A 23,544-nucleotide genomic window follows, 5' to 3' on the forward strand; every position below is an offset into this window, starting at 1 on the left:
TGGGTCGGAGTGGGGGGGGGGGGGCGGGCACGGGGGCTGGGGGCCGGTGTCCACACCCGGAGTCTCGACGCACCGACGGAAGTGGAGTGAGGCCGGGCCGAAAGTGAGGCGGTGTCTTCCACCGTCGGCCCTCGGCTCGCCCGGGACCGCCCGAGCCTCGGCTGCTGGCGAGTGGGGGGAGCGGCCGAGCGGGAGCCAATCGGCGGTGGCGGAGGGGGCGGGACTTCCTGCGCGGGGGCCCGAGCGCCTCGGTCGCCCGGCTCCGTGGTCCCGGCCAGGCGGCGGCGGCGGCGGCGGCGGCGGCGTCTCCGTGAGGAGGCGCGCGGGACCATGACGTCAGCGTCCACGAAGGTTCGCCCTCGCTCGCGGACAGCGCTCCCTGGCGGCCACGGGAGGGCGGCCCTCCCCTCCCCCGTTGGTGCCGACTCTTCCGCCCGAGGCGGGGGGCGGGCGGGAGCCGGGCCGGGGTGGGGCCAGGGGCTCCGGGCGGGCGGGCGCTGGGGGGGGGGGGGTGCGCCGGCCCCCCGTGACGCTGCCCCGCCCCCAGGTCGGGGAGATCTTCTCCGCGGCGGGCGCCGCCTTCACGAAGCTCGGGGAGCTGACGATGCAGCTGCATCCCGTGGCCGACTCTTCCCCCGCGGGGTACGTGAGCGCGGGGCGCGCGGACTCCGTGGGGCCGGGACAGGTGGCAGCTCGCCGGTGTGAATAAAGACTGTCGGATGAGGGAATGACAGGTAGCAGCGCAGACTGGAGGCTCCAGACCCGGAACCCCTGCCGCGAGCCGGCGGCCGCAGAGCCGGGGGGGTCCCCTGCGCACCGCGCGCGGGGTTCTGTCCCTGAGACCCCCGCGGGTCGGATGGGTCTGCGCCGGCTGCTTACAGCCGCCGCTTCACGTGCCTGGGGGAGAGGCTTGGGGGTCCTCAGGATTCCCACGGGGCGTTAAGAGCTTTTATTTGTTTATTTTTTAAGAAAGCCCTCTTTAGGGATCCACGGAAGGGGCCCCAGGGCCTGCGGGGGAGGCTTGGGGGCTGGCTGCGCACCCCCCTTCCCACTTTCGCTGTTCCCCCTTTCCCCTCTGACAGCGCCAAGTGGACGGAGACGGAGATAGAGATGCTGAGGGCTGCTGTGAAGCGGTTTGGGGACGATCTTAATCACATCAGCTGTGTCATCAAGGAACGGACAGTGTGAGGGAGGGTGGCCGGCAGAGGAGGGGAGGGGTGGGCACTGTCTTCCACCGCACCCGAGCCAGCCCGAGGTCCACCTTCCCGAGAACTCCCTTCCAGCTCGACAGCCCTCCTACCTCGCTGCCGGCTGTGTTAGCACCTCCGCGAAGAGTTTGGTCAGAAGTTAACTGAACCGCCGGGGTAACAGGACCTCCCAAGAATTTAATCTCGGGGCGGGGGCCGCCCGAGATCCCCAACAACCGGAACTTCTCTGGTTGTTTGCGCGGCTCCTTGGAGGGGACGTTGTGATTCCGAACGAGTTGATCAGGATCCGCTAATAAGTCCCCCTCTACCTGTCGGTCAGTCGCCAAGGTTCACCTGGGAGCCTTCCGCCCCGAAGAGAATTAGGACGCGGGCCTTTCCGCCACTCAGCTCAGGGAGTCCACTCTTCAGATTCCAGCCGCCCTAAGCGCGTGCAAAGCCTCAGGAAAACGAGAACCCTACCAAAGGGCCGGGGCCCTAACCAGATTCTTATGGAGGGGCTCCCAGTGTTCCTTCAGAATGGCCCATTACCCCTTCCCTCCCCTCCCTTCTTCCTTCAGTCTCCCCAGGACTCCCTCCCTAACCTGCTCTGTCTTCTCTTCAGGGCCCAGATAAAGGCCACCGTGAAGCGTAAGGTGTACGAAGACTCTGGCATCCCTCTTCCGGCCGAGTCACCCAAGAAAGGGCCCAAGAAGGTGCCATCTGGTGTCTTGTCGCCTCCTCCAGCCGCCCCTCCACCAAGCAGCTCCAGTGTCCCTGAGGCCGGGCCCCCCCCCGTAAAGAAACAGAAGGCCGGTGAGGGCTGTGGGGCTGAAGGTTCAGTGGGAGAATCGGGCTTGGGCCAGGGAAGGACAAATGTCCCTTCCTCTCCCCGTCAGGGTTCCCAGAGAGTGGCTGAGAGGGCAGAGGGAGGGGGAGCCCGAAGCTCTGGGAAGCTGGGGGGCAGTCAGAGGACCTAGAACCCAGTTGATGTCCCCACCTCCACCCTCCCCCCACCCCCAGATGTGACACTCAGCGCTCTGAACGACTCGGACGCCAATAGTGACCTGGTGGACATTGAAGGGCTAGGAGAAACCCCTCCGGCCAAGAAACTCAACTTCGACCAGGGTAGGCGTCCTCTTCCTCCCACACCAGCTACGGGGCTGGGGGCGGAGGGGAAGTGCTCACTCGGATGGTAGGGGAGGGTCCCCACAGGAGCCCCCTGCCCCCTCGTACAGAGGTTCTGGAAGAGAAGGTCCTCCAGTCCACGCTGCGGGAGACGGGCTCAGCAAAGAGCCGGGTGGTGTGGGGGGGGGTAGGAGTCGCCTTGGAGGCATACTTGGGGCTCACCCCGTCTCGGCCCATCTTGCTTCCTGTTCCAGACAGCCTGACCCTGGATTCTGGCCTTCTCGTGACCTCTGCTGACCCTCCTCTGCTCTCTCGCTGAGCCTTCCACCTCTGACCCCTCTCACTGTTCACCCTGGACCTGTGGATCGCCTGGGACTCTGAGCGGGCCCGCAGAGCACGGCCCACGAGGCTGCTGGGGCCGCGCACTCTGCTGTTCCCGTATGAGCGTCTACCCCCAGCCCCTTTGACCTCCATCGGACGGATGTTTTTATACCGAAAACAATAAAGATTCTCCTCTCAGCTCCGTGCCTGCAGCCTAACATCATTGGAGCGCCACGGGCGGGTGCCTCTCCCCTCAGCCCCACGGGGCTCAGCCCCTTCTGGAAGTTCTCACCACCCTGCCTAGAGCAGCACAGCCAATATTGGCAGACTCTCTTCCCAGTGCCAATATTTCTGTGCTGCTAGAGCCAGGGGAGCTGGGCGTGGGCAACAAAGACTCCACTTTGCTCTCCGAAGGCAGAACCGAGCTCCCAGGGTCTCTGGCGGTCAGTATTCCTGAGGCTGCCCTGGGGATCTCAGAGGGGCGTATTTCCAGTGCTTTGATCCCCCACCCCCCCACAACACCTCACAAGAAGGCCCAGATGTTTTCCGTGTCGCTTCTCCGGGGTGGCCTCCCCGGGCCAAGCCTCAGCGGTGCCTCCCCCACCCTCGCTCTAACACCACAGTGTGGTTTGGACGTGGCCACAGTGCCGTACAAACCACAGTGTGCTGCTGGGGCGGGGGCAGGACTGGGGTGGGTTGAGAGCACGGGACGGGGCTGTGAAGACCCCGGCACCCAGAGCAGGGACATAGACAAGGTTCACAAGGCAAACATGGCCCCAAGAGGGGTTGGGGAGAATAAGAAACGGGGGCCGGGCGCCGACGGGGGCCTAGGGGGTGAGCTCGCAGTGGTGATAAGACTGGAGCCATCTTCCCTCTGCAGGAGCTCTGCTCAGGGGATCCCTAGGGTGGGGTCAGGGGCAGAGGAAGCGGGGAATGACCGTGGGGGCCAACACACTGCCTGCCGACTCGGCGAGGGCAGGGCCCCGAGGCTTCCTGTGTCCGTTCCTCCCCTCCCTGGGTCAGAACCCAAGAGAAAGCAAGGAGAGACAGAAGGCCAAGGACAGCAGGGTTGGGAGTTGGCAGTCCAGAGGTGGTGGGGCCGGAACATGGTCGGGAGAGGGGGGCCGGAAGTCGCCCTGGGCCCTGGGCCTGCCACAAGATGGAGGTCCAAGGCAGGAAATGGAGGCCAGGGGGAAAAGGGGAGCAGCAGGGCCCAGGAAGAGGGCTGCCTGGACCTGGGGGCCAGGTACTCAACCCCCAGCACTGCTCCAGCTCCCCGCTGCCCCCCGGGACCCCCGCCCTGCCCCCTGCGACCACCCCCATCAGCCCATCCAGCAGGCCCAGGAAGGCGGGCCCACCCCAGAAAGCCACGTTTAAGCTGAGACACACATGCCTGTCCCCACCCCCACCCTAGGCCTTCCCTCAGCCTCTTCCTCCTGTCCAGGACTTGATTTTTAGAAGCACCCCACAGGAAGCACAATCTAGGGGCCCAGAGGCCTTCCACAAATCAAAATAACATCCTCTGAAACCCTAAAGTCTTCCTTCGTCCCATTCCACCCTTTACCACCACCCCCCTGCCGACACACCCCCCAAAACTCTTAGCAATCAAAAAGATCTAAGATGGTGGGTGTAAGCAGTCTGCTGGGGCCCCGGGGGGTGCCAGACCCCCTCCCTTGAGACCCCTGTCTGTCCTCTACCAAATCCTGCCAGGGCCTCCTGGTCCTCACCCCACCCTCCATAGCCCCCCAAACTGAGCAGCTGCCCCCAGCTCCCAATTCTCGGCAGAGCCTTTGTGGGGGTGAAACAGAAATCAAACACCATGCTGACGGCCGGGGATGTTGGGGGGCCTTCGGGACTCAGCCTTCGGTTTCCACCTGGCGGACTGCACTCGAGGGGCACAAGAGAAAGCCTCTCCAATCGTCCCCCCACTTCCAGGACTGACAAAGCCCAACCCCACCCCAACACGCACCTCCAAACCTCCCCCCCAACCGCCACGTCTCTCCTGAAAACAGGGGACACTTTCCTCCCCACTTACCTCAGCTACTCTCCCCTGAGATCCTGGTCCCCTATTTTGAAGGGAGCAAAATTTGGGGTGCATCCCTCACATTTGGGGTGCAGGAGAAAGGAGCCGCCCCAGTCGCATCGCTGGCCTCCTTCCTCTCGGCTGGCTCAGGGAGTGGGGAGTGCCCTAGGGAGGGGGGACCCCCACAAGAGAGCTCAGAAGGGGGTTCCTCCATTCCCAGTCAGAATTGGGGACACCCCCCCAAACCCGTCCCAGCCCATCCGTCTCCAACTCGGCGGGAGAGGCAGCTGCAATGCCCCAGTCAGATTCCCCCAACACTACATTCCTCACCCCATCTAGAGGGGTCCCGGGGGCCCCAAAAAATCCCAAAAAAATCTAGGATGTTGGCAGGACGGTCCTGGACCAGCACCCCAATTTTGGGGTCCTCAGATACCCCCGTTTTTTCAGGAAAATTCCGTCTTTCACCTGCCTCCCGCCAGCCCTGCTCTGTCCCGATGCCAATTTTGGAAGTCACTCCCTCCTTCCTCCTCCCCGGCTCTCCAGGCCCCCCCGCTCGGGGGCTAGGGTCCAGGAAACCTGGCTTCCAGACCGGGGGGCACTCCTCGAAGGGCTAGGGGCCAGGAGGTCAAGCTCATAGCCCCAGTCTCAGGGAAGCAGGAAAGCCCGATCCTCCCCTCCCCTCCCCCCTGGCTGGTCTCCGCGGTGGTTTAAGGAAAGTCTGGAGGATTGGAATCTGCCATTGCTGTTGCACAGGCAGGTTTTTTTCCTTGGGTTGGGGGGGTGGGCGGTGGGAGGGAGAGAGGGGAGGAGAGCCGAGGAGAGCAGGGACCCAGGCGTGCAGAGCTGGCCTGAGTCACCCCCTCGCCCCTGCTGCCGTGGGGCACCCCTCCCCCCCTCCCCACCTCACCCACATTCCCAGTGCTCTGTCTGCTTCCCGTTTGGGGCTCTTATCCTGGAAACTCTGGGTACAAGAATCACCTCCTCGTATCCCCCCCCCCCCACCTCTCCTTGCCAAAGTTCTAACAGCACTGCCCAAGCCCGGGACGTCCACTTTACCACGGGACACCCCATGTCCCCCCACCTTCCCGGAAAGTGAGGTGTGCTCCCTTAAGAAATTGGGGTTCCGAGTCTGAAACCACCGTTTCTCCCTCAGATCTATCCAGGCCACATAGAAATAAGAGGAGATACCCCACCCACTACCTTTCCAAATCTCTCCCTTCACATCCTGGGCGTAATTGGGGGTCCACCAGAAAAAGAGATTTCTAGAATCCAGGGTGAGAGGGAGCTATGAGCAAAGGACATCCCACATCAGCATCATGCTCCAAATTAAGTGAACCTTCAGATCAATCTCCCCTTGAGACCCATCCCTCCACTTCATCAAACGCACCCAAAGAGTGGCGAAAAAAAAAACACCCCCAAATAAGGACACCCCAAAACTTTAGTCTCTCACCCTGGGCCCTCACCTTGTTTCTCCCCCTGGAAAAACCTTCATGGCTATCTATGTAAACAGTGGACTGTTCCCCTCAAAGTAAGTTTCCACAACATTCAGATATATATAAATTAGCTTTGCTTCCCCTCAGTGACCCCTGGTAGCGGAAGGCCTTCAAACTTGCTCCCAGGTCCCTATTATGTCCTGCCTCAGGCTAACAAAAAGCCCTCGAAGTTAAATTTCACGCCCCCCAAATCTAACCTGAGCCTCGAAACGCGTACGGCTTCCCCACACAGACTGTACCCCAAAGTCAGCACGACTGCTCTACTTGAAATCAGATGGTCCATATACACCGATGACTATGAATCCCCAAAGCAAAACCCTCACCCACCCCCTGAAGACCATCTAGCGGTTTGTCCTCATGTTCCAAGCTGACAATCTCCAAATTACGGGTGTCAGGATCCCCCCAAACGAATGTAGCTTCAGACTCAGCTCCGTCAAACTTACCATTGGCCCTCGGGGCCTGAATTCAGCCGCCAGTGCCCAAAACAGTCAAATGAACTCAATACCCGGTCATAAACGTGCACTCTCCACCAACTGACCAGATAACGCAAAATCGACTCCAGCCTGATCCCCAAGGGAACCCCCAGGCGACCTCCCAACTCCAAATTGAGCAGAGACCGAAGTAACCCTCACAGACAAAGGCCACCCCGACCCCCACCCCATCCCTAGTGGTCCTGGATTCTCAATTTCTCAGCTGCTCTTTCCTGCACCCAAATAAAGACACCCTCAGATCTGAAGAGGAGGACCCCAGGCCCGGATAGGCAGCTCCATGGATAACGGGTAGATGTCCCTGGGCACCTGTAGACTGTCCTGAACACAAATGCAAGTCCTGCTTTGCAGCTGGCCTCAGCTCTGCCTCCCCCGCCCCCGCCAAATAAACATTGCCGCCCCCAACGTCCCCCCCAAACAAAATATGAGGGTGTGACCCGTGCCTATCTCCCAGATGCGGGGACCTAAATTTAGGGTTATCGGCTCCTCCTTCCCTCTCTCCCTCCTGTTACCCTGAGACCCTCCCTCCCTGCTTTCCTTTCTCCGTCCACCGCACCCAAATTTCATATTAATGTTCACTAAAAATTCACACCTACAGGCAGATTGATAGGGTCTAGCTAATTAGAAAAGAAAACCCTGAGCACCCAGGGCTCAGACCCAGAGCCCGCGGATTTCTAACCCCGGCCTCGGAGGAAAGTCCCCGCTGTCACCTAACTCTCCCTCCCTCCGCCCAACCCCAGTCCCCTCCTAGGAGACAGAGGGACAAAATTAACCAGCGCAAAGGGGAGGACGAAGGTTTCAGCCGCTCAGACCGAGTGGATCCTGCGCCCCGGTCCGAGTGGACCCCAGCCGGGTGGAGACGGCGAGGCGAGGCTAGTGCTCGTCCGCCCCCTCGTGGAAGGAGTCAAACATTGCCGGGTTTTGCCTACTTGCCGCGCTGGACCCCGGCGTCCCGCCAGCCTCCGAGCGTAGCCGACGGGCGGGTGCCCGAGGCCCTAGTGAGCTGGGATTGGGGGAGGGCGAGAGGGCTTTGGGCGGGAGTCTGTCTCTCTGGATCCCTAAAAGGATTCAGGAGAGAGTTGGGAGCGAGAATCCGGACGCCCAGGTCTCCTGAGCGTCTCTGGGCCCCCACCCGGGGCTTTCCCCACCTCCTCGAGGGGAAGCAGCTGGCGGAGCCGTCCGGTCGCAGGACAATGGAAGGAAACGAACTAGAAATCATATCCGTCCCCTCCCTAACCCGCCCTATCAGAGCCCCCCTTCTTGCAGGCACCGCTAGAGGAGCCTGTCATTCACACGACGACCTCCCGCTGTCTTGAGACCCCACGCGAGTCCACCATCGCCTCCCCACACCTGGTGCCTTGTTGGGCGCCCCTTTATCTCCTGGATACCTTACGTTGGAAGGGGGGAGTTTCCCTGTATTCACTCTCCGGGAACAGGCACCCCCTTCCAAAAGCCAGCACACCAATTTTCGCTGCCCCAGGCCCCTCGACGACCCGGGTCGCCCATGTTTCCGATCTCGAGATTCCCCAACCCCCTCCCCAATTCCACCGTCCCATCCCCGGTTCCACTTTCAGTGGCCCAAGACCCCTGACGTTACGACCACCCAGGGTTTCTGAGGTCCCGCCCTCAAGCCGGAGACCCCGCCCCGGGCTCGCCATCTGGAGAGCAAGGGAGGAAGGAAGGATACAGACCCAGGCGTTCACCCCACCTCCACCCCCGCCCCCGCCATCCCGGCCAGATAAAGGCGCCGAGTCCAGGAGGGGAGAGGGACCCCGCCCCCCTGAGAAGAGAAGCCGCAGCCCCTGCAGGACGGGGGTAAGAACGACAGACTGAGGGACCCAGACTCCGGGGTCCCCGCGAAGGGTTCTGGATGGTAGGAAGACTGAGGCCCAGTACTCGGGCTGCGCTAGGGGTCGGGGACCAGATAGTAGTGGGAATTCAGTGCTTCGGAAAGGGAGCTTCGACTGGGATTTGGAGAGGTGTGGACCGCGGGCCGTCTAGGGTCTCCAGGCAGGTGGGACACCCGAGAGCCAGGCGCGCGGCGAAGCAGAGGGGAGCGGGGTGCTGGACGGGCACGAGCAGTGGGGACCAAGGGCGCTGCGGCCGGATTCCCCACGCGGGCCATCGACGGCGCGGTCGGGAACCTCCAGCTCGCTGCAGGCACTGTGGAGTCTCGGGGGGGGTTGGGGGGGGCAGCGAGCGCCGGTGAGCTGAGGCCAGAAACAACTAGACGGCTCGAGCCAGGCTGCGCGAGCCGGCCTAGGGGCTCGGCACAAGCTGCGCGTCAGCAGAAGGGGCGAAGCGAGGAGGGCAGGCGTCTGAAGTCGGCCCGGGTCCCTGAGCTCCTTGCTCTGCACCCGCAGGCCTGCGTCGCGATGGGCTCCACCGCCACCCCGGAGGGGGCGCTGGGCTACGTCCGCGAGTTCACGCGCCACTCCTCCGACGTGCTCGGCAACCTGAATGAGCTGCGCCTGCGCGGGATCCTCACTGACGTCACGCTGCTGGTTGGCGGGCAACCCCTCCGCGCCCACAAGGCGGTTCTTATCGCCTGCAGGTTGGACGGGTGACTCAGGGGATGGGGCGGGGCCAAATGGGAAAGGGGCGGAGCCATGAGGCCTTCGGAAGGGGATCCGAAGCCTAGCCTTCCGGAAGCAGGAGGCTGAGCACCCCGGGATTGGGGCGACAGTGGGGAGGACGTGGCGCGTGTCTCCCAGGGGCCCCCAGGCGCTAACATAGCCTATCTGCCCTCTGTCCAGCGGCTTCTTCTATTCAATTTTCCGAGGCCGCGCAGGAGTGGGGGTGGACGTGCTCTCCCTGCCCGGGGGCCCCGAAGCCGGAGGCTTCGCTCCCCTTCTGGACTTCATGTACACCTCACGCCTCCGCCTCTCTCCCGCCACTGCGCCCGCGGTCCTTGCGGCCGCCACCTACTTGCAGATGGAACATGTGGTCCAGGCATGCCACCGCTTCATCCAGGCCAGGTGAGGGAGCCCCAGCTCCGTGGGGTGAGGTGGCATCCCGGGTGTCAAGGGCAGAGGCCGAGATTTGGAAATGGCACTAAGATCCATCGCACTGTTCCCAGCTATGAACCTCTGGGCATCTCTCTGCGGCCTTTGGAGGCAGAACCCCCCACGCCGCCGATGGCCCCTCCCCCGGGCAGTCCCAGGCGCTCCGAAGGACACCCGGACCCACCTACTGAATCTCGCAGCTGCAGTCAAGGTAGCCCAGACCCCAAGGCCTGCAACTGGAAAAAATACAAGTTCATCGTGTTAAACTCTCAGGCCTCCCAAGCGGGGAGCCTGGCGGGGGAGAGGAGTTCCGGTCAACTTTGCCCCCAAGCCGGGCTCCCCAGTGGAGATGAGGCTTCCAGCAGCAGTGGCAGTGAAGAAGGACCCATTCCTGGTCCCCAGAGCAGGTACAGAAACTGGAACCTCAAGAATTGGTAGAGGCTAGCCTCAGCTAGGGGACGGAGCCATCAGGCGGGCCTGGGTGGTCAGGAGCGGAGAAGGAGGGGTGGGGCTTCGGCAGCACAAGGGGCGTGGCTCATTGGCCAGTATTGGCTCACCTCCAGGGGGCAGGCCTTTGGCTCCAAGTCCTCCAGGGTAGAACCCCTCCCCCCCCCCTCAGTAGAAGCTCTCCTAACCCTTTTCTCTGGGCTTGCCATCTGCCTAGGCTGTCTCCAACTGCTGTCACGGGACAGTTCAAGTGTGGGGCTCCAGTCCATACCCGCCATCTCCTCACAGCCCCGGCTCAAGAGACCCCTGGCTCACACTCTGGGCCGGCTTGTCCCCCACCAGGTACAAGAGCCCTTTCGGTTACTTCCTTCTTGGCTTTTCTCCTGGGTCTGCTCAAGGCCAAGTTTGGGCCAAAAGGAAAGGCCCTTTCCAATTACTGCAACGTAGAGTCACGTGCGGAGCTTTTAACAATCCCATTGCCCGGGTCACATCCCCGAAGATCAGAATGCCTGGAAGAGGGCACCAGGTATCAGTGCTCTTTAAAGCTTCCAGTGAGCGGCGAAGTTCTGGCCTGTTCCCCTCGGGGAGGAACGGTGGGCCCAGAGCTCGGCAGGGCCTGCCTCTGGCAAGCTGTCAACCATCGTGGTGCAAGAGGGGACCAACAGGGGCTAGTAACTGGGGCCTCCCCGTACCACCGCCTCTACCGAAGAGATTAGCAGAGTATTCTGGAGTCAGACAGACATGAAGTCAGATCTTGGCTTGTCCTCTCATTAACCATGTGACCTTGAGTAAGTCAGACGAGCCCCAGAAGCCTTTACAGTAAATTGGGAAAGAGAAAACCCACTTTACCAATGTGGTTTGAGGCTTCACTGGTATTGTTGTCATGACCCACCTCCCCTCCCAGGAAGTGAATTTTTCAGCTGCCAGAACTGCGAGGCTGTGGCCGGGTGCTCGTCGGGGCTGGACCCCTTGGCTCCTGGGGATGAGGACAAACCTTACAAGTGTCAGCTGTGCCGGTCCGCCTTCCGCTACAAAGGCAACCTGGCCAGTCACCGCACGGTGCACACAGGTAGGGGAGGAGAGGGCCCCTCCGGGCTTCGTGCCCGCAGGTGTCCTAGGGCCGAGTCCCCGACCTCCCTTCCTCCCTGCCTCCAGGGGAGAAGCCCTACCACTGTTCCATCTGCGGGGCCCGCTTCAACCGGCCGGCCAACCTGAAAACGCACAGCCGCATCCACTCCGGAGAGAAGCCGTACAAGTGTGAGACGTGCGGCTCGCGCTTCGTGCAGGTACCCAGCCGGCTCCGAGGCCAACTGGCCGGAGCGCGGGGCGGGGCCGCGGGGAGGGTCCCTCCGGCCGGCGCGGTCTGAGGTCCCCCTCCCCTCCCAGGTAGCGCACCTGCGCGCGCACGTGCTCATCCACACCGGGGAGAAGCCCTATCCCTGCCCCACCTGCGGCACTCGCTTCCGCCACCTACAGACCCTCAAGAGCCACGTTCGCATCCACACCGGGGAGAAGCCTTACCACGTGAGTACCCGCCCCGCCCCGCCCCGCCCCGGCCTCGCCCGAAGCAGGAGCGGGGCCTCGCGTTTACCTAGGGGCGGGGCCCCGAGGGGAGCACCTGGAAGTGGGCGGAGTCCTGAGAGATCAAGGGGCGGGGCCGGGGAGGCTCAGGCACCCGAGTCAGGCCCCCGGACTGGGCGCCGTCCGTCCCCCACCCCGCGCCCCCAAGAGGAGCTGGGGGGGAGCTGAGGGCGGGGCCCGCCTCCTCGGCCTCCGCGGAGGATCTGGGAAGACGCGAGGACCGAAGAGCTGGTCTTCCGCGGGGAGCCGGACGGTTGCCCCGCCTAAAAGGTGCTGGTAGAAGGGGGTGGGCGCTGACCCGGCTGTCCCCCCCCCCCCCTCCACAGTGCGACCCCTGCGGCCTGCATTTCCGGCACAAGAGTCAACTTCGGCTGCATCTGCGCCAGAAGCACGGGGCTGCCACCAACACTAAAGTGCACTACCACATTCTGGGGGGGCCCTAGCTGAGCGCCGCCCCGACCCCACTCGCCTCCTGGAAGCCGGCCTCCCTGTCGGCCTTGGGCATGAGGAGAGGGGTGGTGTGCGAGGCCCCTCTGGTATCAGAAACAGCCACCGCCTTAAATTCTCATGGGGGGGGGGGCGGGGGGAACAGGGATGGCAGGTCGTGGCTTGATCTGCCTGTTTTGCTGGTCAAAACCTCTTCCCCACAATCGAAATTGTCCTTGAGGAGACAGCAAGCTGGGAGCTGAGGGAGGGGAGAGACTGGAGGCCTGGATTCCCTGAGGGAACAGTCCTCCACACCCGCGGCCCCCTCTCCGTTTGGTTTGTCTGTAAATATAATTTATTGAGGCCCGTGGGTGGCACCGGGGCCTCCATTCGATTGCATTTCCCACCTCCCTCTTCCACAAGTGTGATCCAAAGTGACCTGAAGCACAGTATGCGAGGTCACCGCTCTGCTGGCAGAGATTAGCACTTGGCCGCGTCCTTAGGCTTGAGTGTTTTATGTTTATTATTGTCATTAACTTTTATCTTCGGAATCCTTTCATTTCTTCAATCTGTTTGCTTGTTGGTGTGTGCAAAATGGAGGAAGGGTTTCTGTGTGTCCTGTCTCTCCCGATTGTAGGTCTGGAACCTTAATTTTCTAGGGCAGCACTGGGCACGTGTGAGTTTGTGGCGTTGGGTCAGGAACCCTCTCCGGTATTCTGGATAATGTAGGTTCTCTAGCAGGCTGGAACTGGCTATAGACTTTTTTCTCTGTTTTCAAGACTTCGAGGAAGCTTTATGGTGAGCCTGACGGGGAAGTAGGAAGTGTTTCCTGGGGGCTGTGGATGTGGGGGCTTTGTCGGTGTTGGAGCTAGGGGGAATGATTGGAGAGGCTTTCTCTTATGGCCCTAACCTTCCCAAGAGTCTGGCCACCTGGGTTTGGCTGCACTCTGTCTGTCTGGCATGAACTGGGCTGTATTTGAGCCCAGAATCTTCCCACTGGGGCTTGTGCTTAGCACTGAGTTGATCCCTCCATGAGGGAGAGATCTGAAATTCCTTATCAGAGATGATGCAAGCTTTTTGGGTTCTGCCCAGCCTCTAAGAATGGTATGACCTGCGGGGGAATTATGAAACTCTTTATCTTGACTAACAGCTGAGTCACGACCAGTCCTTTACTGTAGATGTGTCTGGATTTGAATGTTCCTTGGGATTCTGTCTACAGGAGACAAACCCCTTCTCCCTTTGGTGAGCTTTTGGGCATTTGTGGCAAGTGTTCAGATTCCAGAAACATCTTTGCCTTGAGAAGTCACAGGTGCTTAGTAACTTTGTTACTTTCGAGAAGCCAGGTCTGTGACCTGGCCTTCCTGCCACTGTGTTCCTGTCTGAAACCAGCGAAGGCAGCAGGACCTTCCACAGGGAGAGAAATGGGGCTGAGTTCCATTCTGGATTTGCTAGAGTTTGGGATTATGATTGGGATTGCTGTTGGGATTAGAGATTTAAAAGATTAATTGACTGATGGACCTTCCAACTGACCGAATATCTGGGGAGGACTGAGAGATTGGTAGGTTGGTTGAGGGGCAGTCTCCGGTGCAGGCCAAGCAGGTGGAAAGTTGGGAATGGAGTTGCCTCTTAACTGGATGGGATGTCTGGAATGTGAGATGATACCCTAGGGCCTTGATTTACAGTCCTTCCCCTCCTTGGGAGCTCTTCGATTGCAGGGTGTGGCGTGGAGCTGGCTCAAGATAGGTCAAGTACTAATCGCTTCTGCTTGAGGCCAGGTGAGAAAGCAACTTTTCTTGATCTTTCCCTCTAACTCCCCGCCACAGAGTTGAGAGCAGAAGAGAGATAGGAGAAGGAACCATGATTTTTTTTTTTTTTTTTTTTTTTTTTTAAGTCAACTGGTTGGGCAGGTGGAGAGCGCCCAGGGGTGGAAATGTTAGATCCTGCAAGATCAGAATGTTGGAATAAAGAAGCCTCTCTGTGCTGCCTGCTGTGTCCAAGGTTCTTGCCTGGGAGGATCTGGGAGCAGGGTGCAGCCAGGGAAAGAAGGTTCTTCCCTGCTGGACTCCATCTTGGATTTTGTGACCATTCCACTGCCCCCATCACATCAGACCCTTAGAATGGCCCTTGTTCTCCCTTTCCCTGCCCTTGCCTTCCGGCTCATTGTGTGAGAACCAGTGACCTCATGAAGTTTCTCCGGAGCCACCTGCATCCTGCCGTTCTGAAGTCACTTCCTGGTCGAGGTGTGGGGGCAGCCACGAGAAACCTGGAAGCCACGAATAATGCCGAGAGGCGGGGGGGAGGGGAATATGCATCTGCGCTGGGGTCCTAATGCTTGGGACACCCCCTGCCTACCACCACCACCGCCACCAAGGAAAATGGATAGGACTTGGGTCCCATGAGGGCCATACAGGATGCAGGTGGCAGTGACAAGGCCATGTATGCGGTTGGAGCCCATGTGAGAGCGCCAGCCCTCCCCCAGCGATGGTGCCTTGGAATGCATCCACTGCCCAGTTCTTGCTTCTTCCCCACCCTATGCGTGGCCTGGGTGCCCGGCTCCGCTCTGCCCGTAGGCAGAGGGCCACTGATTCTGCTAGGTTACCTCCCTTTTGGATTTAAATTCCTCATCTGTGAAAGAAGTCCATTAACATGGTCTGCAGTTCCTTCTGATATTTACAGTTTGTGGTTGTAGTTCTCAATCTGAAAACTCATGATCTAGATTAGATTTTTTTTTTTTTTAAGTAAAGTAATGAAACAAAGAACCCAAACTAAAACCTCTCTTCCTCCTCCCACTATAGCTTCTGTCCTGTTGAAAATGAGACCAGCTAATATTACTTATCCCCTGCTGCCTGTCAGGTCCTAAACTAAGCATTTTACTTTAGCGCATACGTAGATTTTCTAATTCAATTCCCCTGACAACCCGAAAAAGTAGGTACTAATCTCATCCCCAGTTTACAGTTAGGAAAGCCACCTGCGAGGCTCAGCGGCTTAGACAGTATGTGATGAAGCCAAGATTGGAGCCTCGATTTGCTCCGAAAGATTATGCCCCTGCGCTATGTTATACAGCCGCATCAATTTCTACGTCTTGGCCTCTCCCACCAGCCGAAGTTTTGATTCCACTTAACAAAATCTTGGGGGGTATGATTATTTTTATTAGCCACACATAAAATTATAAGGCTCAAAATGCTTTTCTTAAGAAAAATAGTTTTGGGAAAGCACAAGTGGGAAGGGGCAGAGAGAGGGGGACAGAGGATCCCTAAGCAGGCTCTGCGCTAACAGGCCGACAGCAGTGAGCCCAATGTGGGGCTCAAACTCGTGAACTGCGAGATCGTGACCTGAGCTCAAGTCTGAAGCTCAACCAACTGAGCCACCCAGGCGCCCCTGCTTGCTTGCTTGCTTTTCTTTCTTTTGAGAGAGACAGAGCAGGGGAGGGGTAGAGAGAGAGGGAGAGAATCCCAAGCAGATGCAGGGCTCGAACCCACGAACTGTGAGATCATGACCTGAGCTGAAACCAAGAGTCGGACGCTTAACCAAGTGAGCCACCCAAGGCTCTTTTTTTTTTTTTTTTTTTTTTTTAAGTAGGCATCACACCCAGCGTGGAACCCAATGCAGACCTCGAACTTACGACCCTGAGATCAAGATCTGAGCAGAGATCAAGAATCGGATGCCCTACCCACTGAGCCACCCAGGCAGCCTCCCCCCTCCCCACCCCCATTTGTCTGGGTATGAGCCCTTGAACCCCATTTGTCAGGTCAGGGTCTTGGGGAGCATGAATTATAATGAAGAAACAGGAAGCCAAGCCCTCGGTGCTGTCTTAGGTGGACCCACTGGGTACTGGTTGGGTAGGGGGGGCTGACTGCTCCGGTGGTCAGAACTTGGCTCTTTAGTCAACCCCATCGGGAGATCAAATACTGCGTAGAAGTTGTTGTTACCAGAGGGCGAAAGACAAGGTTCCAGCCCCACCGAGGAAGGGGTGTAGGTGATGTTTGTGGGGCCCCGGGTGAGCTCACAGCCGCCCTTCCTCTTCCCAGTTATTTTTGGTCTCTGTGACCTGTGGGTTTCCTGCTGGTGAAAACAGAAGCAACAGGAACTGAGTCCCCACTGCAGAAATGAACGCCCGCAGTCCAACAGCCTGTCCTTCCCCTGGTCTCTTCCGGGGCCTCGGAGACCTCCGGGATCCAGGCATGTAGCTTCTAGCGTCCTCGGGCGCTCGGGCAGGTGTCTTCGTCTGACACTCTCATCTCAGAACCCCTGCGCCCACCGGGCGACCTGGCCTTGCAGCAAGGCCCCTCGTTGAGCAAGTGGGTGTCTTCCTCTCCCGAACCAGTTCACCCACCACCTTCCCGCACGAAACTGCCAACGGGAGGGTCTTGGTGCGGAAACCGCACGGATAAAAGTGGGCGGGAGACGCAACGGCCTCCCCGCACATCCCCGAGTCCCCGTGGGGCCCACCCGGTAGGCCGCCTCGGGTCCCCTCTTTACGCATGCGCCCCACTCGCTGTCCGGGTCCGGGACGCGGCTCTAAGCCCCGCCCCGCCCTTCTGGCCCCACCCCCCGTGGCCCGGAGTCGCGCGTCCCCACCAGCGAGCCGTGCCCGGGGGTGCCGGCCGCGGTGGCCGCGTAGCTGACACTTCCAGTGACAAGAGCGATAACCCACACGGGGGCTGGCGCGCCGCAGGGCTGGGCCCGCACCCGGGGCCGCCTCGCGGCTCCTCCGCTGAACGTCGGGCCCCCGCGCGGGCCCGTCCCGCCCCGGCCTCGACCCGCCGCGCGCTGCCCGCGGAGCCACGCCCCCGGGCGCCGCTCGCCCGCCCTCCCCACCTAGGTCGCCCCCCTAGGGGAGAGGCGCAGGCGCCTCAAGCAGCCTCCCAGCCGCTTAAAAGCCCTCGTCGGTGCCTTCCTCTTTAGCAGCCTGCCCTCCGCAGGCTGGGCGGCTCGCGGGGCGGAGGTGGAGCGTCCCCGCGCCCTGCTCCCGCCCGGGCGGCGCGCCCTGGCTGCAGCCGCGTCCCCTCCCCGATGGCGCGCAGGGCCGAGCCCCCCGACGGGGGCTGGGGGTGGATGGTGGTGCTGTCCGCCTTCTTCCAGTCGGCGCTGGTGTTCGGGGTGCTCCGTTCTTTCGGCGTCTTCTTCGTGGAGTTAGTGGCGGCGTTTCAAGAGCAGGCGGCGCGGGTCTCCTGGATCGCCTCCATAGGGATCGCCGTGCAGCAGTTCGGGAGTGAGTGCCGCGCCCGGGTCCGGCGTGCAGGCGACCCTCCCTCGGAAGGGATAGGGGGTTGGGGGGGGGGGGTGAAGGGGGCGCCAGAGAGGCAGGGCGGGGCTGGGAAGGACGCCGGAGATCTCGCAGAACCTCTTCCTCTTTCTCAGGCCCCGTGGGCAGCGCCCTGAGCACGAAGTACGGGCCCAGGCCCGTGGTGATGGCTGGGGGCATCTTGGCTGCGTCGGGGATGCTGCTCGCCTCCTTTGCTACCTCCGTGACCCACCTATACCTGAGCATTGGGCTGCTGTCAGGTGAGGCCCAGGACTAGGGCAGGAGAGGGAAAGGGCCTCTGGGCTTTCACCTGCTTCCTGCCCCTTCCCAGCGGCTCGGGGAGGCTCAGAGAAAGTTTCTGCTAGCACCTGTGCCCGCAAGGGAAGGTTGAAGAGGGATGACTAACTTGATAAAGCGCGGCTTGGGGGATATTGAGAAATTCAAAGATGACGGATCCAGCAAATGCAAGCCCGGGGCTGGAGTGTAAGAATCACCCCACACTTGCGCCAGCTTCGGTGGCTGTGAAATAGATCTCCTTGTCCAATTTGCATACAGACCAAGAAAGGCTTCGGAAGCTTATGTAACTTGGCAGCTGGAGCTCACCGTAGCCAGAAGTGATATATAGCCCAAGCCCAACTGCAAAGTTCTGAGCCACTACCCCGCAAACGGTATTTCTAAGCCTCTGCAATCCCCTGAGGTGTATCACCCCATCTGCAAGACGCCGAGCCCAAGGCTGGGAGATTGAATAAAATGCAGGGTAATGATGCTAGGGGCTGTAACCCAGCCTGTGCTACATCCTGGGCCAGTGGTGGGATTACTGGGTGCCCCGAGCCCCCTAAGAGCCCCCCAACCCCTATTTGTTCCTTTCTGACAGGCTCTGGCTGGGCCTTGACCTTCACTCCGACCCTGGCTTGCCTGTCCCGTTACTTCTCTCGGAGGCGATCCCTGGCCACGGGGCTGGCACTGACCGGCGTGGGTCTCTCCTCCTTTGCCTTTGCCCCACTTTTCCAGTGGCTGGTCAGCCGCTACGCCTGGCGGGGGGCACTGTTGCTGGTGTCTGCCCTCTCCCTCCACCTGGTGGCCTGCGGGGCACTCCTCCGCCCACTCTCCCTGACGGAGGACCCTGCTGTGGGCGGCCCTGGGGCCCAACTCTCTTCCCTCCTCCGCCACGGCCCCTTCCTTCGTTACACTGTGGCCCTCACCCTGATCAACACTGGCTACTTCATCCCCTACGTGCACTTGATGGCCCATCTCCAGGACCTGGACTGGGAGCCTCTGTCTGCCGCCTTCCTCCTCTCGGTGGTGGCTGTGTCTGACCTCGTGGGACGCGTGGCTTCTGGGTGGCTGGGGGACACCGCCCCAGGACCTGTGGCTCGACTCCTAATGCTTTGGACCACCCTGACCGGGGTGTCACTGGCCCTGTTCCCCGTGGCTCGGACTCCCACGGCCCTGATGGTTCTGGCCGTGGCCTATGGCTTCACATCAGGGGCCCTGACCCCCGTGGCCTTCTCCGTGTTGCCTGAACTGGTGGGCACTGGAAGGATATACTGTGGCCTGGGACTGGTGCAGATGGTAGAGAGCATCGGGGGGCTGCTGGGGGCCCCTCTGTCAGGTAAGGGGGGCTGGGCTTCCGGGGGGGTCAGGGCTGCATGTATTGCGAGGGGGGGGGACTATTTAAATTCCAGTGTCTGTGACTACTGCCCTCCGGGATGGCACGGAACACGGGTCCGTCAGAGTAGCCCCGGAGTGGGTCCGTGGCGCCACGAAATCGGGGACTGTGGGTGGATTGAGGGGGGCTATGAGGAGCCCTTGGCAGGGTGTCTGCAGCTTGGGTTTTCAGAGGACCTGGCTGGACCTGGCCAGACATAGCCCACCAGCGTCTGCCCGTTCCCCTGGCCTACTGGGCCCCAGCCCAGGTGACTGAGCCGCCGGGTCAAAGTTCTCCATGCCCCAGATGCCAAAACCTTCAGACCCTTAAATTTCTCCTAACTATTAACTCAGAGTGCGAAAGAAGGGCCGCTGTTGCTTGAAAGAAAGGCATAGGTGTGCCTGGCTCGATGTGGACACCCAGGTCTCTGCCGGCTCGTTTGGAGGCCCTTTCCAAAGGCAGGAAGGGGGTGGACGTTAGCTTTAGAAACCTCGGGGTCCCAGAGTTCTGGAGCTCATCCAGTCCTGCCTTGTGAGTCCTGATTCTTCCGAGATGACGCGTTCAGGATTCTCTTTTCCCTCCACCGGTCTTGGGAAACGGGTCACCCATGTGTGTTCTTTTTCTCTCTTGGATCTAGGCTACCTCCGAGATACGACAGGCAACTACACAGCTTCTTTTGTGGTGGCCGGGGCCTTCCTTCTCGTGGGGAGCGGGATTCTCATCACGCTGCCTCACGTCTTCTGCTTCTCGGCCTCTGCCTCCAAGCCCCAGGACCCCAAGACGGATGCAGTGGATACCAAGGTCTCTCTCACCAAGGAAGGGCTGCAGGAGGACTGAACTCTGCAAAGGGACTGTCAGACCCAGAAAGCCAGAGGGCGCAAGCTCTCAGGGCCTTCTGTCCCATCCTGGTGCCCACAGAACCGCAGTGCCCAAGAACGAGGCCTCTTGGCCCGCCTCCCCCCGGGGCAGTGTGTTGCCTGTGCCAACCTTTCTTGTCTCGTTGAGGACTCGTAGCTCTTCCTTGCTCCCACGACCTTTCCTGGAGGATCCCGGAGCTCAGCCTGCTCCCCTGTGCTGTGAATCAGCCGTGAACACCCAAAGCCAAGATCTTCACGTGCCTTACACGAGATTTCTACTTTGCTGCCCTTCCAGCTTTCTTCTCTGAAGACCGATGTTTGGGAGAGAGGGAAGCCCTTCTGAGATAAACCTAAAGAAGGAAACTGGATAATAATGAGAACCTCACAAAGAGCTGGGGCGCATGTGCTTGGGTTGGCTGAATGGGTTCGTGGCTAGGAAGCGGGGAGGGGAAGTATCCATATGAACCCTGGACTCTGCTCTCTGGGCCACGGTTCCTCTGCCTTGTCCACTGACCTCCTCTTTCCCAGGCTCCCCCCGTGACTCAGAAAAGAAACGAAGACAGCAGTGAGGACACAGGGTGGGGGGAGTCTGGGAGGGGCACCAGAAGCTTAAAGAGCTAAGGTCTGGGTCTAGCATTTCCCACAGGCCAAAGGAGCCAGAAACACAGGAAAGACTCAGCCGGGAGGTCTGGAGGGGGCTGTTAGGTCCCTCATGAGCTCCCCACCCCGAACGCACAGAAACTAAGGAACAGCTTTTCAGAGACTCCCTGTTACAATGGCAACGGCTTGGGCAAAGACAGGTGGACCAGCTGGACGGAGGGAAAAACACCCCAGAGTTCAGTGGGACCCCGTTCGTTTGAGTCAGCCTTCTTAAATATCTTCAGCAGAATGTTTGCAGCGCCCTAGATTGGCTAACAGCTGGAGCTTGCAGGAAACCGGATAGAAATTCTTTATTGGGGGAGTGGCCCAAACAAAACGGTCAACACGTAGTGTCCAGAGTGGATCGAGGGCCTCCCGAGGAGAGCAGGGCGACCGGAAGAACCGGGAGCAGCTCCCCCCTCTCGGGAGGAGGGGTGGCCTGCCGGGAGGGGGAGGCCGGTGGGCAGGAGGGCAGCGCCCCCGGCAGCCCCATGTAGATGAAGCTGCCGGAGAGAATGAAAGAGCCGCAGGCGAGGAAGGAGGCGGTGAAGTCCCCAGTCTCGTCCCTTAGGAAGCCTGCAAGGAAGGGGAAAGGAATTTAGAGGCCTGGGACCCAGGGGTGGGGGGAGGCGGTAAGGGGGGAACAGAGGATGGTTGGGAGCAGATCTGCTGGCTCGGGCCCTTACCTGACAGGGGAGGGCCCAGAAGCCCCCCCAGACTCATCAGCATCATCACCAGCCCTGTGGCCTGTACGACATCTCCGACGCCCACTAGCCCCGGGAGCACACCGAAAACCAGGGGGGCGTAGCTTCCGGCGCTCAGCCCGTAGGCCCCAGCCGCGGCCAGCAGGCCCCCCCGGCAGCCCTCCTGGCTCCCCGCCAAGGGCACCAGTCCCACGGCCAGCACCCCCAGCCCGGTCAGAGCCCCGAACACCAGCAGAAGCCGCGAGAGGGGCACCCAGCCCTGGTCCGCCAGCCAGCCGCTGATCAGCCGCGCGCCCGCGTCCCCCACCGCAGCCACGGCCACCACCAGCGCTGCCCCATACCCGCCCAGGCCCCGGTCTAAAGCGTGGGGGGCCAAGTGCACGTAGGGGACGAAGTAGCCGCCCCCAACCAGGGCTGTGCCCAGAGCAAAAACTGAGAAGGCCCGGCGCGCGAAGAGACCCAGGCCGAGGGCAGCTAAGGGCCCGCGGGGTGGCGCGGGGGGGTCGCCAGGGAGCACCAGGGGTCGCAGCAGGGCGCCACAGGGGGCGAGGTGGAGGGTGATGGCGCCGAGGACGAGCAGGGCGCCCCGCCAGCCGAAGGTGTCAAGGAGGAGCTGCAGGGTGGGCGCCAGGAGCAGCGAGGAGGCCCCGTTGCCCGTGAGCGCCAACCCCACGGCCAAGACTCGACGGCGGGAGAAGTAACGGGACAGGGTTCCCAGGGCAGGGGCGAACACCAGGGCCCAGCCGGAGCCTGCGAACGGACAGGACGGGGGTGACAACAGGGACCCGGGATGCTCTGCGCCGGCAATCCCAGCCCGGATCCTCGCAGGAGGCCCCGCCCCTTTGGCCTCCAGCCCCCAGGAAGCGCCCACCTCCACCTCACCCCTTAAGGACCCGGGTGTCCCTCTCCCCTCACCAGCAAGGACGCCCAGGCCAAGGTAGAGGTGCAGCAGACTGCGGGCGAAAGCGGAGAAGACGAAGCCCAGCGAGGTGAGGACGCCCCCAACCATCACCACGGGGCGCGCCCCCCAGCGGGTGCTCAGGGCGCTGCCCACTGGGCCTGGAAAGGGGCGGAGTCAACGGAAGACACGCCTCTGGACCCCCAAACTCTATCCAGCACTCCTCTTTGGCGGCTTGCCAGGCCTAAAGCGTCTCTCTGCCCGCCCCCCCCCCCCCCCCCCCCGCCTAATAGCTCCTGCCCTTGACCTCAAGACGGGACCCTCTCTTTTCTAGAATTCGTTCCCCCCCCCCCCCCCCCCCCCCCCCCGTCCCCACCGGTCGCCCTTTCTCAAGGGCTGTCTGGTGAGCAGGTGGGTCCTCCGCCACCGCACACACTCTCCGCCACTCCACCCCGGTCCCCGCCTCCCACCTGGGGGTGCCCCTCACTGGCTGCCTGCTGCACCGCCAGGGCCAGGGCGCTGACCCACGCAGTGTCCTGAGTGCTTCGGTCAAAGTGCTCCGCGAGGTCAGGGAGGGCGAGGCCCAGCGAGCGTAACAGCCCGTAGGAGAGCCCATTCACCGCGAAGGCTGCGGCGGCCACCACCCAGCCCCAGCCCCCGTCCGGGGGTCCGGCAGGCTTGGGGGTCATCGCCGTCTGGGGAAGGGGGGACACACAGCGTCGGCGCCTCCTCTAGGAGACCTGGGCATCCCCGAGATGCAGGTTCTGGCTGCTGGCCAGGGTGGGCACGGCCCCCTGAGCACGATAGGGCGGGGCGGAGGGAGCCGGAGTCAGGCCTAGGGATAACCGCCCCCCCCCCCACTCCCCGGTCCGCGCGGGCTCCCGGGACGGGGTGACAGCCGGATCCCCCAGGCCTGGGGCTCCCCCTCCCACGCCCACCCCTCCCACCTTACCCGGCCCCTCGGGGCGGTGAGGGAAGGGGAAAGGCAAGGACACCCCGGCCAGGTTTTCTGCCTGCTTCCTGGGCGGGCGGGGCCCCGGAGGGGAGCGAGCGCCAAGATGGAACCCCACCTGGACCGGCTCTCTCGGTAAACAGAGCTGGCCACCGGGGCCTGAGCCACCTGGGACGCGGGGGGGGGGGGGGGGGGGTGTAAGGAGGGCGGGGGAGCTGACTGTCAGCCAATGGCCTAGCCGCCGGTGAGGCCAGACGCTGAGTCCCACGGGGATTGAATTATATACACACGCCTACACACACACACACACACACACACACACACACACACCTCTACCTCCCCACCAGGGAGGGGGGCGGGAAGAATGAACGCGGCCCCGCCCGGCTCAAGTCCACGCACCTGCCACCTGCTTCTCCTGGAGGAGACCCGTGGATTGCAATCTAGGGCAAACCCAAGGTCTGTAAGGCAACACGTGGAAATAGGCGTGACCCCCAAGGCCAGGGGT

At 61.5% G+C, this 23,544-nt stretch overlaps 4 protein-coding genes across 7 annotated transcripts; 3 read left to right on the forward strand and 1 right to left on the reverse strand.

Annotated features, from left to right (window-relative positions):
- The first annotated feature begins 198 nt into the window (after window positions 1-198).
- Window positions 199-2,831, forward strand: CE1H17orf49 (chromosome E1 C17orf49 homolog). Of its 3 annotated transcripts, none has more exons than XM_047831954.1 (6): window positions 199-351; window positions 548-642; window positions 1,083-1,184; window positions 1,810-2,000; window positions 2,208-2,312; window positions 2,567-2,831. In XM_047831954.1, the coding sequence occupies exons 1-6, from the start codon at window positions 331-333 to the stop codon at window positions 2,629-2,631; spliced, it is 579 nt and encodes a 192-aa protein (XP_047687910.1). In that variant the 5' UTR covers window positions 199-330; the 3' UTR covers window positions 2,632-2,831. The 3 variants fall into 3 exon arrangements, with proteins under 3 accessions (XP_047687910.1, XP_047687912.1, XP_047687911.1); XM_047831955.1 differs by having other exon boundaries at window positions 200-351; window positions 2,571-2,831; XM_047831956.1 differs by lacking the exon at window positions 1,083-1,184.
- Window positions 2,832-8,021: 5,190 nt separating this feature from the next.
- Window positions 8,022-14,080, forward strand: BCL6B (BCL6B transcription repressor). The gene is made up of 9 exons (XM_047832747.1): window positions 8,022-8,452; window positions 9,001-9,191; window positions 9,394-9,615; window positions 9,717-10,049; window positions 10,307-10,431; window positions 10,994-11,158; window positions 11,245-11,375; window positions 11,476-11,613; window positions 11,997-14,080. Exons 2-9 carry the CDS (start codon window positions 9,013-9,015, stop codon window positions 12,111-12,113), a joined length of 1,410 nt encoding a protein of 469 aa, XP_047688703.1. The 5' UTR covers window positions 8,022-8,452; window positions 9,001-9,012; the 3' UTR covers window positions 12,114-14,080.
- Window positions 14,081-15,696: 1,616 nt separating this feature from the next.
- SLC16A13 (solute carrier family 16 member 13) lies at window positions 15,697-20,237 on the forward strand. The gene is made up of 4 exons (XM_047832750.1): window positions 15,697-17,308; window positions 17,458-17,601; window positions 18,216-18,953; window positions 19,627-20,237. Exons 1-4 carry the CDS (start codon window positions 17,110-17,112, stop codon window positions 19,824-19,826), a joined length of 1,281 nt encoding a protein of 426 aa, XP_047688706.1. The 5' UTR covers window positions 15,697-17,109; the 3' UTR covers window positions 19,827-20,237.
- A 543-nt stretch (window positions 20,238-20,780) lies between these two features.
- On the reverse strand, window positions 20,781-23,194 carry SLC16A11 (solute carrier family 16 member 11). 2 transcript variants are annotated; one of them, XM_047832749.1, is made up of 5 exons: window positions 23,040-23,194; window positions 22,575-22,782; window positions 22,105-22,248; window positions 21,172-21,939; window positions 20,781-21,061 (listed from the first exon to the last, which is right to left on the reverse strand). In XM_047832749.1, exons 2-5 carry the CDS (start codon window positions 22,774-22,776, stop codon window positions 20,826-20,828), a joined length of 1,350 nt encoding a protein of 449 aa, XP_047688705.1. In that variant the 5' UTR covers window positions 22,777-22,782; window positions 23,040-23,194; the 3' UTR covers window positions 20,781-20,825. The 2 variants fall into 2 exon arrangements, with proteins under 2 accessions (XP_047688705.1, XP_047688704.1); XM_047832748.1 differs by lacking the exon at window positions 23,040-23,194 and having other exon boundaries at window positions 22,575-23,007.
- Between the last annotated feature and the right edge of the window lie 350 nt (window positions 23,195-23,544).

Source organism: Prionailurus viverrinus, chromosome E1 (genome assembly GCF_022837055.1).
Source record: "Prionailurus viverrinus isolate Anna chromosome E1, UM_Priviv_1.0, whole genome shotgun sequence".
In the NCBI taxonomy this organism is placed as follows: Eukaryota; Metazoa; Chordata; class Mammalia; order Carnivora; family Felidae; genus Prionailurus; species Prionailurus viverrinus.